This window comes from Mesoplodon densirostris, chromosome 17, assembly GCF_025265405.1.
Source record: "Mesoplodon densirostris isolate mMesDen1 chromosome 17, mMesDen1 primary haplotype, whole genome shotgun sequence".
Classification (NCBI taxonomy): domain Eukaryota; kingdom Metazoa; phylum Chordata; class Mammalia; order Artiodactyla; family Ziphiidae; genus Mesoplodon; species Mesoplodon densirostris.
The window spans coordinates 47,353,250-47,370,503 of record NC_082677.1 but is presented as its reverse complement, the minus strand read 5'-3'; the positions used below and the strand labels follow the sequence as shown (position 1 = coordinate 47,370,503).

The 17,254-nt window shown below is 37.1% G+C and overlaps 1 protein-coding gene across 4 annotated transcripts in view; it reads left to right on the top strand.

Annotated features, from left to right (window-relative positions):
- KLF12 (KLF transcription factor 12) overlaps positions 1–17,254 on the top strand; it is a 450,077-nt gene that overhangs the window by 134,857 nt on the left and 297,966 nt on the right. For all 4 annotated transcript variants that reach the window (XM_060080105.1, XM_060080107.1, XM_060080106.1 and 1 more), the window contains one exon: positions 10,486–10,549. In XM_060080105.1, the coding sequence (XP_059936088.1) occupies positions 10,517–10,549 (33 nt within the window). In that variant the 5' untranslated portion in view covers positions 10,486–10,516. The remainder of the gene's footprint in view (positions 1–10,485; positions 10,550–17,254) is intronic.

The following is a 17,254-nucleotide window of genomic DNA, read 5'->3' as shown; positions in this document are numbered from 1 at the left end:
GGTCATTAGAATAACTATGCCTTGTACATGCATTTATTAACTAATGTATATAATAATATCTAGTTCATGTTAAATGTATGGTAAACATTCAATAGATGGTATCTATTATTGTTATAATTATTTTACTTATTTATATTTGGCTCACCTTTGTTGTCTATGAGCTTCTTTAAATTAGGCATTGTGGCATATAATTTGTAATGCCCTCAATTTCTGGCATATAGGTGATTCACAGATGAATTAATAACAGAATATATCTACCATGTAATAAATGTCAGTGGACCTTCATCAATAAACTGCTTGGATTGTACTTCAGTTGAGGTCCAGTTTCAGTATTTTTCAGTTTTTCAAGTTGTCTTTTGTTTTTTGTTTTTTTTTTGCGGTATGCGGGCCTCTCACTGTTGTGGCCTCTCCCGTTGCAGAGCACAGGCTCCTGATGCACAGGCTCAGCGGCCATGGCTCACGGGCCCAGCCGCTCCGCGGCATGTGGGATCTTCCCGGACCGGGGCACGAACCCGCGTCCCCTGCATCGGCAGGCAGACTCTCAACCACTGCGCCACCAGGGAAGCCCTCAAGTGGTCTTTCTGATCCTTCTGAACAAGAATCAACCTAATATATCATTTGTCATTCTCAGCAAAATAGTATTTTGATATTTTGATATTAATTAATTATGAGAGAAGCATACGGTTATGTAATACATTTGACAGTCTACTAATTTGCTCATCATTGAGAAATACTTATTGATTATGTACTTGCTATGACAGCCAGCTATCTGTTATGGACCAAATTATGAACTACATGGGGCAATGATTATGATGTCTGAATATGCACACTAGATTAATGAGTTCAGCTGGTCAAAGCTATCGTTCAGTAAGGCAAGGTTTTCATTAAAAATATCAAATAAACCCTCTTGTTTCTGTATCATTATGGCAAAATGTTACCGAAACAAATCTACTTACTTCATTGATCCATCTTCAAATTATATTTTAAAATCTGCCTGCGTTAAAACTTCTTTGCATCCAGATATGTGAAGAGATTGAACATAAAAGTATCCTAAAAATACCTCAAGTCTGATGTTTTCTAATTCTTGTTAAATATTTCGAGATTGCAGATTTCATTTAAATGTCAACTGTAATTGTGTGCCATTTGTTTTTCTACTCAGGTTTTACAGTTTGATAGAGTGTTTTCCCCACGATTTAATAAATATTTGTTTTATTTCACATGAATTAATTCAAAACTGGATAAGAGCAACATATTTTAATCAACTATTGTTGTGATGGACTAGAAAATAAATTTACTCCCTACGCAAACAGTTTACTATGCATTTCAGTGGGATTTATCTTGCTTAGCATTGGCAAGCTAAACATAGAAAGCAATAATTAATAGGAAAGCCAAATACGTATACTGAATGAGGCATTTATTTATTTATATTTTAAATTTATTTATTTATTTATTTATGTTTGGCTGTGTCAGGTCTTTGTTGCTGTGCGTGGGCTTTCTCTAGTTGCGGCGAGCGGGGGCTGCTCTTTCTTGCGGTGCACAGGCTTCTCATTGCGGTGGCTTCTCTTGTTGCGGAGCACGGGCTCTAGGTTCGCGGGCTTCAGTAGTTGTGGCTTGTGGGCTCAGTAGTTGTGGCTCGCGGTCTCTAGAGCACAGGATTGGTAGTTGTGGCGCAGGGACTTAGTTGCTCCACGGCATGTGGGATCTTCCCGGACCAGGGCTCGAACCTATGTCCCCTGCATTGGCGGGCGGGTTCTCAACCACTGCACCACCAGGGAAGCCCGAGGCATTTATTTTTCTTGACTATGTCATAACTCTTTTTTTTTTTTTTTTTTTTTCTGTACGCGGGCCTCTCACTGCTGTGGCCTCTCCCGTTGCGGAGCACAGGCTCCGGACACACAGGCTCCGCGGCCATGGCTCGCGGGCCCAGCCGCTCCGCGGCATGTGGGATCTTCCGGGATCGGGGCACGAACCCGTGTCCCCTGCATCGGCAGGCGGACTCTCAACCACTGCGCCACCAGGGAAGCCCTGTCATAACTCTTTAGTGTATAAAATTTTAATTACCCAATAATATATACACCCAGTTATGTTCAGATAACACCCATTGAAGTAAAGTAGTGAAGAAGTTCTTAGACTGTGTGAATTATGCATTTATAAGTGGTACCAAATGTGTGTTTACCATGATTTTATTTTCATTTGTTTTCAAAACTTGAAGTTTGCTTTTCTATATATAAGTCACACAACCACATTATATTTAACACAACCACATTATATTTATAGGAAGTGCCGGGAAGTGAACTGGAGATTAATAAGTAGCTGGGTACCCTGTGACTCCTTTTCTCCTACCAGCCTCTTAAAAACCCCAAAGATTTTTAACATCTTTGGCATGATGGTTTAAGACACATCCTGACAGGGTTAGGGGAAGGATGTTAGGGTCCCCCACGTGGCAGTGCAGACTCGTGTGTGGCCAAGTTACTTTTGGCAGAACATAGTGTTACATGCAGTCGCTTTCCATGCAGGTACAAATTGCACATGCTCATATTTGTGTTGCAATCTAAATCACATAAATTAGACATACGAAGACAAGATTTAATCATCTTGTCAGTCCTTTGCAATACAAATCAGATTCTTGACTATGCAGTCCCAGTAAAATGGCAATTACACTGGAAGACGAGCATAGCATACATTACTTTTCAAACCATTATATTGAGCACAATATGTGTAAAAGAAAGGCTTAATTCATTGGCTATGGTTGCTTTCTTTTAAGGGTTTATTTGTTCTCTGTGCAGAATGATGGGGTGTAACGGAAGCCGCAAACAGATTGAGAGAGTAATTTCCACGTCAGTGTGCTTTGGCTCCGCCTCCTCCCGCAGAGAATGGGCTGTTCATTCAGAGAACTCTGTTCGTAAATGATTGTGCAAAGCGTACCTTACTCTACATGGGACCTTAGTTCCTTATTTTTTATTTTTTTGCGGTACGCGGGCCTCTCACTGCTGTGGCCTTTCCCATTGCGGAGCACAGGCTCCAGATGCGCAGGCTCAGCGGCCATGGCTCACGGACCCAGCCACTCCGCGGCATGTGGGATCTTCCCGGACCGGGGCACAAACCCATGTCCCCTGCATCGGCAGGCCGACTCTCAACCACTGCACCACCAGGGAATCCCGGGACCTTAGTTCTTAAAGTTTGCTCTTTCTGTATTGTCTGTTTTTCTTAATAGTGAAGAATTCCTGGGTGGAAACATAATTTCAGAGAAACAGAGCTGGAAATAGGGAAGAACTGTTTTGTAAATGGAGAATTTTCAAATGATTTGTATTCCAAGGGGATTTTATGGGTTATGGGTTATTAATAACCTTCAATTCCCTTTCTCCTACTTCTGTTAGCTGTTACATCATTGAACTCTCTTAATGGGTGCATTATAGACACTGTACTGTGACACCCTAGAGTGGAGATCCTGTCGTCTTTGTATTCCCAGGATCTTCCTGTAAGAGACACACTCTCATGGTTGCAGGTGGTATTGAGGAAGTGTAACTTGGGCCAGAGTAGGTCATTGCTGGTTCCTAGTTCTCGGGAGAGTTTAAGTGGAAATAGGAGATTGGACACTTGATTATAAATGTAGCGAGTAGGGGCGGGACTGACATTTGCTGAGTAACTAGTATGTGCCAGGTAGTGTGGTAGATACATTGTCTACATTCTCCTTTTCAGTGCACCCCACAAGGTTTTATGTTACCAGTTTAATAAATTAGGGAAAGGGAGTACATAAGCTGAAGCAACCTCCCCCAAGTTACATGACCCCAAATGTTAAAGCTGGTGTTCATTCTGTCTGGCGTTCATGCCTGGATCTTTTTCGTGACCATCAGTACCACCTTTCTTATGGGAGTGGAACATACCATTCATTCATGTGAGGTCCCGATTCTGGGCATAAAAGCGTCCTTGGCGTTACCATATCATCATTTGGATTGCCTGATGAGTAAAGGAGGAGTGTGGAACTTGGTGCCTGGGTTTTTGTCTCAAGGAAGGGAGGTAATGTTACAAAGTAGGTGTGTAATTATAAAATATGTCCAGGAAATAATCTACATTGAGGCTTTTTGTGCTTTTCTTTTTGCATTCATCAGATCTTTGCTATGATGTTCTTGTATTAATAAATTTAATACAAATTGGGTTCCTTTTTATCAGGATATGCTTTCTCTATGGATTCTGTCTACCCTAGTTGAAGTGCTTTCTATTCAAAGTGTGAAAATTCCGAAGTGGGATACAAAGAAGAATTATCACTCTTTAATTTTTATTCACGAGTCCTGAAAATTATATGTATTTCATATGTATATGTTATTTAGATTATAGAGCCACATCTACTCGAAATAGAAAATAAAGATCTATCCTTTTCTGTTTATTGTGAGAGGCATATCTAAAATCACATATTCATATAGATGTAATTTCCTGACTACCTGTGGCCTATATTTAAAAATACCTGAACATTAGTTTGCTTCTCTACAGAGAATGACGTGTGTGCCATGGAAATCCGTGTGGCTCTTCTCAGCAGTAAGACGTCTCATGCTGTACAGGTTCAGAAGAGATACTGTACGTGTCACCTGTCACCTAGCAACAAGCTTACTGCTTTGTGTCTTTAGTGTCTCTTTTCATTTTAAGTCAAAATAGTTATGAAAATGTGGCGCTTAGATTTGCATTTATCTCCTGAAATATTTAGATTAACCTTCAAACATTTTTAGTTCCCAAGATAACTCACCACGACAGATGAAACAGAAATAACTTTCAACAAAAAAAGGCAACTTATATATCAGAAACCTTGGTACAGAGTAAGGCCAGCATGGATCCTGTTATATAATATCTCAGCCTGAAATGCACAGGCCTGCCTGTGAGTTCCCTAATCAGCTTTAAAAGTTGTGGTAAGTGAATTGAATAGGTATATTACACCTTTATTACTTGGATTCTTTTTAAAATCAGCACTTGAAAACACAAGATCACAACTAATGAAGTAGTGATTTGTAAAGTTGAATCCAGAAGACGGAATTCCGAATGGGATTGCTATACCGGCATCGGGATTCAATTATTTGAAACAGAGCAAACTAAATTACCTGTGGGCAGAGTGGTATATACCCTGACTAGTCAGATGTGTGTAAACACTTTAAAAATGTGTTTCTGTGTCTCTGCTTAAAGATACATAAAGGGATTATCAGAGGAACCAGCAACAAGTGTCCTTATGGGTCCTGAAGTATTTTGAATGTGTTAAACACTAGCCTTTAAAGATTGAGAACATAATAGATCATTTAGAATGTGATGAAGAGCCAGCAGCCTGTTACTAGAGGGTAATGTAATGCCTGTACTCTGAGGTAGTTATTCCGAAGTAACTCCTTATTCATTAAGGAGGATAGCATCCACTTTCATTCTGGCCAAGGTCATTTCTGTTATCCAGAATACTCTCTTTGAATTCTTACGGAAGCTGGCTGACCAAGTGGAAATTTTAGGGAAGAAAACAAGAGTTAGAAAGTGAAGAATTTGGACAATCATTCTCTATTGCTTATAGCTACTGAAGAGAGAAACAGGTGTAAGTAGAATTTCTCCAGACTATCCACTAAAAGAAAAACAAACCAGCATTTACCAGTGGTTCCAGGAAGCAATATTTTTGTTTAAAAGTAAATCTAAAATTCTTTCTAAAATACAAAATGTTATGCCTTTTGTTATTTCTCATGTTTTTCATATTGCAATAAGTGACTAACTAACCCTTTGCTTTTCTTCACCTGACAATTGAGAATCATTTTTGGAGCCAGGAAAGTGAGGACCAAAACATGTGTGATGAGTTTTTTGATGAGGACAGTGCCCTTTAAAACTTCGGTACTTAGGGAAGATTTACTGGATAATTTCACAAACCTATTTGGCAGAGTTAAATAATCTTTTAATTAGAAAATTGATGAGATAATAACTGTTATTGGAAATGTGCCAATTTCCTATTTTATATCATGGTTTGGTTTTGATGGGGATTTGGGGACAACCCAAAGGTCCCTTAGCATGAATAAAATTGGAGCTTCATCTGTTCTATCTTGTGGTCTCAATTTGGGGAAATTCTGTTGTTTTCCTGTTTAATATCTGTCCATTGATTAAAGAGTGATAATTCTTATGTGTGCTTACGTATATGTTAGTGCAGATTGTTGTATAGACATTACTTCAGTTAGGGTATATGGGGTAGGTAAAACAGGTATTATCCTTGCTTCTGTGGAGAAGGAAGTTGGGCCTCAGAGAGGTTGATTGAGGTTTTTAAGGCCACACAGCCAGTAGATGACAGAGGTGAAACTAGGGACAGGTCTTCTCAATCCTAAACTGTGTCTTCGTTTTCTGTGGGGTGGGTGCTACAGAGCAAAAGATGACCTTGAGTGCTCTTTGAACAGCTTCAATTGAATGGAAAACAGAAGTTAGCATTGTACCAAGCTGTCCCCAGGTTTAAAGCATACTGAGGTGTACATTTAAATTATAGGTAGTTACAGAGATATATACAAAGAGCCATCCACTAACGTGTGGGACTAACTCAGGGGTTTTAAAAGGACCCCACCATTACCTGACTTGTTGCATAGGAAATTGACCTCTGATCATCATTGTCAAATGGATCTTAAAATGCTCATGTGCTCAACTCAGAGAACTACTTTCAGAACAAATATTATCATTAGGATACTTGGTAAATCCCCAAATGCTGTAAAAATGTGTGATGTTGTATTATGTATAGTTCACAAAATTTAATGTTTATTGTGGTCTGTAGCTTAATTGCATCAAAAAAATACAAATTATATAATTAAGGCCCTAGTTACTTGGTTAAGAAATATCCACACACTTGATGTAAAGGGGAGTTTATTTTTCTTTTGTTTTTATCATCAGCTTCTCTTATTCATTTGACAAACCTTTATTTTATCTTCTAAAGTTTGCTGGGCAATGGGCTGTATATTGGATAATAGATGGTAATAGAACTAGGTTAGCAGGTACAGCTTCTTCTGGTGGGAATATAAATTGATGTAGTCTGTATAAAAAGCAATTTGGGGGCTTCCCTGGTGGTGCAGTGGTTGGGAGTCCGCCTGCCGATGCAGGGGACACGGGTTTGTGTCCCGGTCCAGGAAGATCCCACATGCCGTGGAGTGGCTAGGCCTGTGAGCCATGGCCACTAAGCCTGCGCGTCCGGAGCCTGTGCTCCGCAATGGGAGAGGCCACAACAGTGAGAGGCCCACATACTGCAAAAAAAAAAAAAAAAAAAAAAGCAATTTGAGTAATATATTTTGAAAAGTTCATATTATTATGATCCAGTAATTATACTTATATAACTATATTCTAAGGCAATTAAGGCAATTAAAGGTGCAGACAGGGCAGCTAAGTACAGTGGTGTAGGATATGGATGCTTGGCTGAGGGGTGAGTCGTGGAAATCTACACTAGGCTTCCCTGGCCAGGCCCCACCTCCTGATTAGAGTCTGTCTGTGTCTTCCCAGAGAGGGCATCCTTTCTAGTTGTCCAAAGGCATCCTCCAGGCTAGCAGAGGTCTTTGTGTCCAAGATTTACGTAGAAGGATGTGTGTTATCAGTAATAGTAAAAAATCATAAACTAGTAGACAAAAATGAGGGAGTAAATAATACTGTATCCCTACAATGGAGTATTATGAATTTAGGGAGAAGCATTAATAAGTGGAATGTCATGTAAAAATTCTCATGGTTTATTAAAGTGTAAAAAAAAATTATAGAACCAGAATGTAGGATTGAAACCAGTTTTGAAGTACCTGGTACATTTTGCTGAGAAGTGGGAACTGATGGATTGAGATATATTTTGAAGAATAGAAAGGACAAGACATATTTTGATAAGAACATGTTTTAGATGACTTTTTAGTTCTTTCAAGGGGTACCCTATTATGGTTTCATAATGTAAAGTAGAAGAATTATCCTCTGAACTTCAAGAGAATATTTCACCACTGTCATATTAAAATATTGTATTTATGTTCCATTGCTTCTTAGTGGCATTTCTAGTAGTGGTGAAAGCTGTACTATGTATTAGGGGATGTGTTTTGAGTCATAAGAGACATATCTATATCAATATAGACATAGAGGGAGAGATGGAAGGAGGGACGGAGGGAGGGAGGAAGAGTCATTGACTTGACTGATCAGTTGATTGGGTTAAAACTGGAATAAAATGAAAGACCACTTCATCTTACAGGCCAAGCCCATGGAACATGTACATTCTGGTACATTTCATTTAAGGCTTTATGAGTGAGTGAACTCTTTTTTCTGTTCAGATGTATGGAAACACATACAAAGGAGACCTGGCTGGATACTGCCTGTGTAGACATTGGCACAGAATGGGTGCTGCTAAGAACTCCAAGGCGTGTCCCCTCTTGAGTGTAATTCCAAATGAAAAAAAAAAAAAAAAAAAAGTCAACTGTGCCTAATAAGCTGGCTTAACTGAATGCCAAAGACAATTTGCCTCATGAAATGGAAATTCTGAAGCAAGTTACATAATACTGAGAGAGAATAAATAGGAGGACTTTTAAGATCTCTCCAAATGGGGCAAATGGTATATTGTAATCAGAACTCTTCAATCCAGCAATATTTAACTCTATTTGGTGAGATCCAAATGGTGTTGGGGATTTGGAAGCTTTTAGAAATCACATAAATATTTACTTGGTATTTGTTTAATTTTTAAGGAGTGACATATCTTAGATCAGTTTTTAAAAAGTTACTTGGGTATTGGGTAACATGGAGCCACCCAAAAGTATTCATGTTAGTTGCTCTGCACATTTGTATCAACTATAAAGAGGGAAAACAGCATTTCTTTAACAATCTCTTAGTTGCTAAGAATAATAGAGCCAACTGCTCCAGCCGGAACATTTGTGACTTCTCTTTATTTTTTATTTTTTAATTTTTTTTGCCGTACGTGGGCCTCTCACTGTTGTGGCCTCTCCCATTGTGGAGCACGGGCTCCAGACGCGCAGGCTCATTGGCCATGGCTCACGGGCCCAGCCGCTCCGTGGCATGTGGGATCTTCCCGGACCGGGGCACGAACCCGCGTCCCCTCCATTGGCAGGTGGACTCTCAACCACTGCGCCATCAGGGCAGCCCTGTGACTTCTCTTTCTTATATTAAATTTCCTTCTAAAGCAGTTTCTGCCATTTTCTCCCCAGCCTTCTCTCCCTGTTGCATGCCTTTCTTTTTCTCCCCTCCTTCCCTTATCTTTATACAGATTTTCATATCTTGTGCTCAGGATCTGTCAGAGTGTCATGGCTGGAGTTTCTGCCTCTGTTTCTTCATTTCTCCATTTTGCCCTTCACATGGCTGCTAAAGAGGAAGCAAAAACCAAAACTGTTCATCAGCTATTATTTTTATTGTGTCACTCCACTAATCAAGAGCTTCCAAAATTGCAGAATTAAGGTTTTCTTTTTCTTTCCTCCAGTGGAAGAATGTTACCAACATGTGGAGCTTTTTTCTCATTTTTTTAAAATTGAAGTATAGTTGATGTATAATATTACATAAGTTACAGGTGTAGAATATAGTGATGCACAATTTTTAAAGGTTACAATCCATTTATAGTTATAACGTATTGGCTATTTTCCCTGCGTTCTACAACATATCCTTGTAGCTTATTGTATACATAATAGTTTGTACCTCTTACTCCCCTACTTCCTACGTTGCCTCTCCCTACTTCCCTCTCCCTACTGGTAACCGCTAGTTTGTTCTCTTTATCTGCGAGTCTGCTTCTTTTTTCTTATCTTCACTAGATTGTTGTATCATTTAGATTCCACATGTAAGTGATATCATACAGTCTTTCTCTGTGTGATTTATTTCACTTAGCATAATAGCCTCCAAGTCCATCCATGTTGTTACAAATGACAAAATTCCATTCTTTATGGCTGAGTAGTATTCCATTGTATATGTATACCACATCTTCTTTATCCATTCATCTGTTGTTGGACACTTAGGTTGCTTCCACATCTTAGCAATTGTAAATAATGCTGCTATGAACATTGGGGTTCATGTATCTTTTTGAATTAGTGTTTTTCTTTTTTTTTAGATATATATCCAAGAGTGGAATTACTGGGTCATATGGTAGTTCTATTTTTAGTTTTTTGGGGAACCTCCATGCTGTTTTCCACAGTGGCTGCACCAATTTACATTCCCACCAACAGTGTACGAGGGTTCCCTTTTCTCCACATCCTTGCCAACATTTGTTATTTGTGTTCTTTTTGATGATAGTCATTCTGACAGGTGTGAGGTGATATTTCATTGTGGTTTTGATTTGCATTTCCCTGGTGATTAGCGATGTTGAGCATCTTTTTATGTGCCTGTTGGCCATCTGCATGTCCTCTTAGGAAAAATGTCTAATCAGATCTTCTGCCCATTTTTTAATTGGGTTATTTTTTGATGTTGAGTTGTATGAACTGTTTATATATTTTGGATATTAACCCCTTATTGGTTCTAATTATTTGTTTTTTTGTGTGTGTGCTTTTCTTGCAGGATCAATGTGACTGTGGAAACAAATGGATGAATGAATATCCATATGAAGAGGAAAACAATAAAGGTTGGTTAGTCAAACTGTATAATTGCATTGGCAGTCCTATTTTGAACATTAATTTTGGGCAGTTATTCTCATTAGAACACTTCTTTGTCTGACTGTGAGACAGAGGTCAATGGTTAGAGACATTCATCTATCTATAAAGTGTAATTTTTGTTTTAAACCCTTAAATATAAAAAAAATTATAAAGAGGCAACCCTTCTTTGTGCAAGTCTAGCTGTCGTGAGTTTCCGGAACTGAAGCTGGTTTAAGAATCAACTTTCAGATGATAATTAAAAAATGGAAAACCACTTGATACAACTGATCACTGGGACAAAAAAAAAAAAAAAAACCAGATTTTGTTTAATATATATCAGTTCCTACCACAAGCATAATCCTAATCCTAGTGCTCTATGGCATATGATTGCTGTCAATGCTATCCTCTTTGCACCTGCAGTCTTGGCTTTCATCAAGGGCACAGGATGATTATGAAAGGCTTTTAACTTTGGTTTTTCACAGACAAATACTGGTGTAAATTAGAGGGTAAAAAAATCCTGGGAATTTCAACAGTAATCAAGTGCTGGCTATCACTTTGTAGTATTTATTTGAACTTTTTGTGTACTTCATACTGGTCATAATATAAACATCATAAATTAATACTAAGAAAATGACAATATGTTAAACCATTTCTATTTCATAAAGTCTAATACAGAGGCATGTGCCTCATAACTCTTTATATAGCTGCACAACACATACAGTTTCATATTTCCTTCCCCCATTGCTCCTGCTACCTTCAAATAAATGTACATCATGTCTTTTTCTGCCAGCCTACCTTCACAGATACTTACAAATGATTTTCCAGATTATATCTTTCACTTGAAATTGCCTTCTTCCAATTCAGCATCCATTCATGATAAAAAATCTTAACAAGTTGGGCCTAGAAGGAACATATCTCAATATAATAAAGGCCATATGTGACAAGCCCACAGCTAATATACTCAATGGTGGAAGTACAAAAGCTTTTCCTCTAAGATCAAGAACAAGAGAAGAGTGTCCACTCTCACCACTTCTATTCAACATAGTACTGGAAGTCCTAGCTAGAGCAATCATGTAAGAAAAAGAAAAGTTATCAGAATTGCAGAGGAAGATGTAAAATTGTCTTTATTTGCAGATGGCATGACTTTATATATAGAAAATTTTAAAGACTCAACCAAAAAAACTGATAGATATGATTAATGAATTCAGTAAAGTTGCAAGATACAAAATCAACATAACAAAAATCAGTAGCGTTTCTATATGCTAACAACAAAGTTTCTGAAAAAGGAATAAATTGATTCAATTTACAGTAGCATTAAACACAGTAAAATCCTTAGGAATAAATTTAAGGAGATGAAAAGGAATAAATTTTAGGAGATCTCTATGCTGAAAACTACAGGACATTGATGAAAGAAATTGAAGAAAACACAAATAAATGGAGAGGTACCTCATGTTCATGGATTGGAAGAATTAATATTGTTAAAATGTTAATATGACTGAAAGCCATCTATAGATTCAGTGCAATCCATATCAAGATTCCAATTATGTATTTTACAGAAGTAGGAAAAAACATTTCTAAAATTTATATGGAACCACAAACCACCTTGAATAGCCAAAGAAATCCTGAGAAACAAAAAATGGGAGATGTCGCATCACACTTTCTGCTTTCAAGCTATACTATAAAGTTATAGTCATCAAAACAGTATGGTACTGGTAGAAAAAAAAACCCCAACAAATAGACCAATGGAACAGAATCGAGAGCCCAGAAATAAACCCAAACATATATGGTCAACTAATATTTGACAAGGGAGCCAATAATACTCAATGGAGAAAAGGCAGTCTCTTCAATAAATCGTACTGGGATAACTGGATATACATGTATGAAAGAATGAAATTGGACCCATATCTTACACCACTTACAAAACTTAAGTCAACATAGATTAAAGACTTAAATGTAAGACCTGATACCATGAAACTACTACAAGAAAGTACAGGAACAAAGCTTCTTGACATAGGTCTTGGTAATGATGTTTCGGATATGAAACCTAAAGTATAAGCAACAAAATAAAAAATAAGTGGGACTACATCAAGCTAAAAAGTTTCTTCACAGCAAAGGACACCATCAACAAAATGAAAAGACAACCTACAGAATGGGAAAAAATATTTGCAAACTGTGTATCTGATAAGGGGTTAATATCCCCAAATAGAAGGTGCCCGTACTACTCAATAGCAAAACCCCCCAAATAACTGAATAAAATAATGGTCCTAAGTCTGAATAGACAAGGCCAGGAACATAAAAAGATGCTCAATATCACTAGTCATCAGAGAAATGACATATCACCTCATGCTTTTTAGAATGGCCACAATTAAAAAGATAAGAGATAATGCTGACATGGATGTGGAGAAAAGGGAATCCTTGTGCACTGGATTGTGAGATTGTAAATTGGTACAGCCACTATGGAAAACATTATGGAAGATCCTCAAAAAATTAAAAACAGAACTACCATATGATCCAGCAGTTCCACTTCTGGGAGTATATCCAAAGGTAATGAAAACACTAACTTGAAGAGATACCTGTACCCCCATGATCATTGCAGCATTATTTATAGTAGCCAAGACATGGAAACAACCTGTCTGTCAACAGATGAAAAGATAAATAAGATGTGGTATATATACACAGTGGAGTATTATTCAGTCATAAAAAATGAGGAACTCCTACCATTTGTGACAACGTGGATGGACCTTGAAGGCATTATACTAAGTGAAATAAAGACAAAGGCAAATACTGTATGATTTTACATGTATGTGGCATCTTAAAAAAAAAAAAGCCTTCCTTTTTTTCCTTGATAAAATTTACCCTTTGTAGTATTTGTTTCTGGAAAGTTTTTAGCCCTCTAGAGGGAGTTTTGGTTCAGAGATGATATAAGGTAGATTTCTAGGTAATGTTCTTTTTTATGATCTCAGTATTACCTATATGGGTGCATTTACTTTGTGAGAATTAATTGTACTGTGTACTTATTTGTATATGGATTAATGGTGTGCTAGTAAACTGGCTCTAGGGCATGGGGTGGGGAGGCCTGATCTGTAATATTTGTCAATTCCCATGGTGTAAATATTCCCACTATGGCTGGTTTCAATGGTTTAACAAAGAGCTTGCAAGATTCCTTAAAATTTCACAATTGGCTCTCATGAGCTGGAGATGAGCTAGCTCCAGCAAACCATTGATAATTTCATGTATAATGTAACGTTAAACAATTTTCTATACTCCTTAAGACAAATAGGGCAAGTGTAGTAAATTCAAATTTTCCTGACTCATCGCTGCGTAAACATGGAAACCTTCACTCATTATCATGCAGAAAGTACTTATCCCTTGTCTTATGTATGATGTTGATCTTATATTTATGTTTTTCTTCATTTGTAATTAAATTTTTATGTTTGAATGGATCAGTGTCAGCTTTGTAAGTTTATACATTTTGACAGTGTCATTGCTCTGTAACTAATTTTATGACAACTGAAGATTATCGCAAAGAGAATCTTTGTGTTAATACTTACACTGAGGGTAGACTGAAAATATTATCTTGATTAAGTGTAATATATTGTGTGATTCATTCTAAATGATCATGCCTCATAGCTCATAATTCATGAGTTCAGAAGTCTTTATAGAGGAAGGAGCAGTGAGTATTTCACTTAATGTGTTTGTCCCAATGAATTATGTTTTTCTTCTTACTGTTCCTTATATTTCTCAATCTGTGTTTTCAGTTATAGATGCCTTAGAACAAAGAGTACATTGATGCTTGTTTTTAAACCTGCTTGAATCAGGTGTTGTTAGTTTTAATAAGGTCTGATTCAGAGAGAAAATTGCAGTTTGGAAATGTATCTTTTCTATATTTCACATATATTCCCAAGGTCAGTTTTAAGATGACGTTTTTAAAATGTCAGCAGTGGATGCAACATTGCCACTGTCTACATAATTGAAAAGGGATTTGAATATGGCTCTTAAAACTATTTTGTACATTTCCAGTTTGCCAGCGGTGATAAAATCTTGCCAAGAGCCACAGAATATCATGCTATGCCTTCCTGCTTCTGTTCTAATGTTTAAACAGCCTAAATAGCATTTGTAAAATTTCTTTTGTGACCATATCCATAGTCTTATTTTCAGGTGCTGTCTTCATCTCCTCTTTCAACCAGTCAGTCAATCAATTAATCAATAATATATAAATATATTTATATCAAAATATATGTGTGTGTATGTATTCACATTAAGTTCTTTACTCAGTTTTTAAGTTCTTTCTTTTACTCCATTTCATTGCACTTGAATTTGTCACTTTACCATTTGCCATTAGATAACATTAAATAAATTCTAAAAAGATTCCAGTTTTCCATTATTTTCTATTCACATATATCGGCCTAAAACCTTGTCTGTGTGCTCTTTAACATATTTTAGCAGTTGCTCTCATCGTGAATGTTTGTGGACCTGACTCCACAAACCTGGCTTTGCTCCATTGTTTTCCAGCCATTTCAGTATGCTTCCTAAGTGCTCTCAACAGCTGGTTTAGAGCAGGTGTCCAAAACATATGCATGCATATACATTAGTCCAGCTTATCAGAGTTCATGTTCAAACTTTTGCTCTGTGACTACCTCTGATGAACAGCTGCTTAAACCATTCAGCGTTAACAGTGGGTAAGTTTTCGTTTTTTGGATTTGGAAAGCAAGAGGACAATAGCAGGCCTTTCTGGGAAAGCTTTAATTCCCTACAGAGAAAAAGCTTGCTTCATAGCGATGGGCATATATAGGGTGGTTACTTTAAATTTCTTTTCCATGAAGTTTCAATGCTCTTTCTTCACACAAGGTAGAAAGACTGTAATAGCAACAATCCAGCCTTTCCTCCATTTTGAGCTAAGTAGGCATAGTTGTTGAGAAAGCCCCAGTTGATGTAAGTGAAATATATTGTCAGCGCTAGGCCACTGTACATTTATGTAGAGTAGCTGCCTGGGCAGTAAACATGGAATCACAAAAAGTCAAGTCTTCGCTCTGCAATTCTCTGCCTGTATGATCTTGGACAAGTGACTTCTTTCTGAATTTTAATTTTCTCAAGTGCCAAGTGGAACTAATAACACCTGTCCTACCTATTTCAAGAGTTGTTATGGGGTGAAAGAAAATATGACATATTTTTGAAAGTAATTCAGAGCTGTAGAATTCTAAAAGTATGGGTCGTGCTTGCTACTATTATTTATACAGCATAAGACAGAGATTCATGACTTTGTTGTATGACGTCACATCACAAAGTCAAGTATTTTCAGAATTGGAAGTGCCCACAAAGGTCACTGATTCTAATCTGTGCTTGGTACATGGCTGTCTTTCCATAAGAGTTGGTTGGTTACTTTAGCGCTATATCTTGAGTACTCCTTGGAATTTCCTACTGCATGTGGCAGTTCATCCTGTTTCCAGGCATATCTAGTTATATTAAAAGTTATTCCTTTTATTGAGCCTAATCAGTAGATTTGATAATGATCCAGACTAGTAGGTGTATAGCATATTTATTAAAATATAGTCCTGCATGAGGTCATTCTTCGGTCAAGTCCCATCACCCTTGGGTGTCTGATTTCTTAGACCTGGGATATGAGAACAAAATGATATACAGGGATTTGAGAAAGATTATGCAGTTATTGAAGTAGAATAATGGCTTTATTCTTTGAAAAGATGATGTATTGCTCATTTTAAAACATTAATGCATGCAAAGTCCCATCACCTCCCTGTCTCACACCTATTAGCATTTGGTGAGCATTATTTGCAGCATCTCTGTGTACATATATACAAGTAAAGAGGGATGGTTTTACAAAAATAGGATCATATTTATACTTTGTATTTCTAATATAGAGTTATTTTTGTTTGCTTCTGATGTAATGGAAGAAATAGAAGCTGAGTTTAAACCAAAGGAATTTATTATTTTCAAGTTAACGTCCTTTCACCAAAGTGATGTTATCATTTGAGAGTTAAGAGAAAAAGAAAATAAAAAACTTTGAGTTCTGATAATTCTGTGGGTTCTTTTAATGACTGAATTTAACTTCAAACAACATCTTTTGACTTGTTGCTATGAAAGATGGGTAAATTAATGACATTTCTAACTCTTTTCCCTCGTCTTGTTTTACTATCTTCTTAAAACTTAGGTTACTAACATTTATTTTCTGATTGTTCACTGTAATTATCAAAGCCAATTAGTATTCTTATTTTTCTCAGAAATATGGAAACACACTTTACTGTCATCTGGTATTTGGTGTCACTGTGAAGGCTGAAGCAAACTGGTCTTTGCACTTGTTCTTGTCTTGCTTTTTGTTCAGATGTCCATGGACTATTTTTAGTAAGCTAGAAGTTCAGTAACTTCATCAATTTTGCTTCTTGGTTTTTATCATTCTGTATCAGTTTTTCTTGGATCCTGCCATTCAACTCTGAGAAGTAGACTCTGTTTTTATGTCTTCAGATTTAAATATTATATTTAAGGTGTCTTTTCTATTTGTTCTCTTGTTTAGTAACCCTGAAGATAGGTATAATGTTTCTCCTTGGTTTTTTGTATCTGTGGTCTTCACCTTTAACGTTTTTATTTCACTTAACTGTGCTTTCCCATTCAACATTTTTTCTTACTATCTTTTCAGTCAAATTCTTTGTTACTTTTTAGTTCCTGGAGTTAATTATCATCTC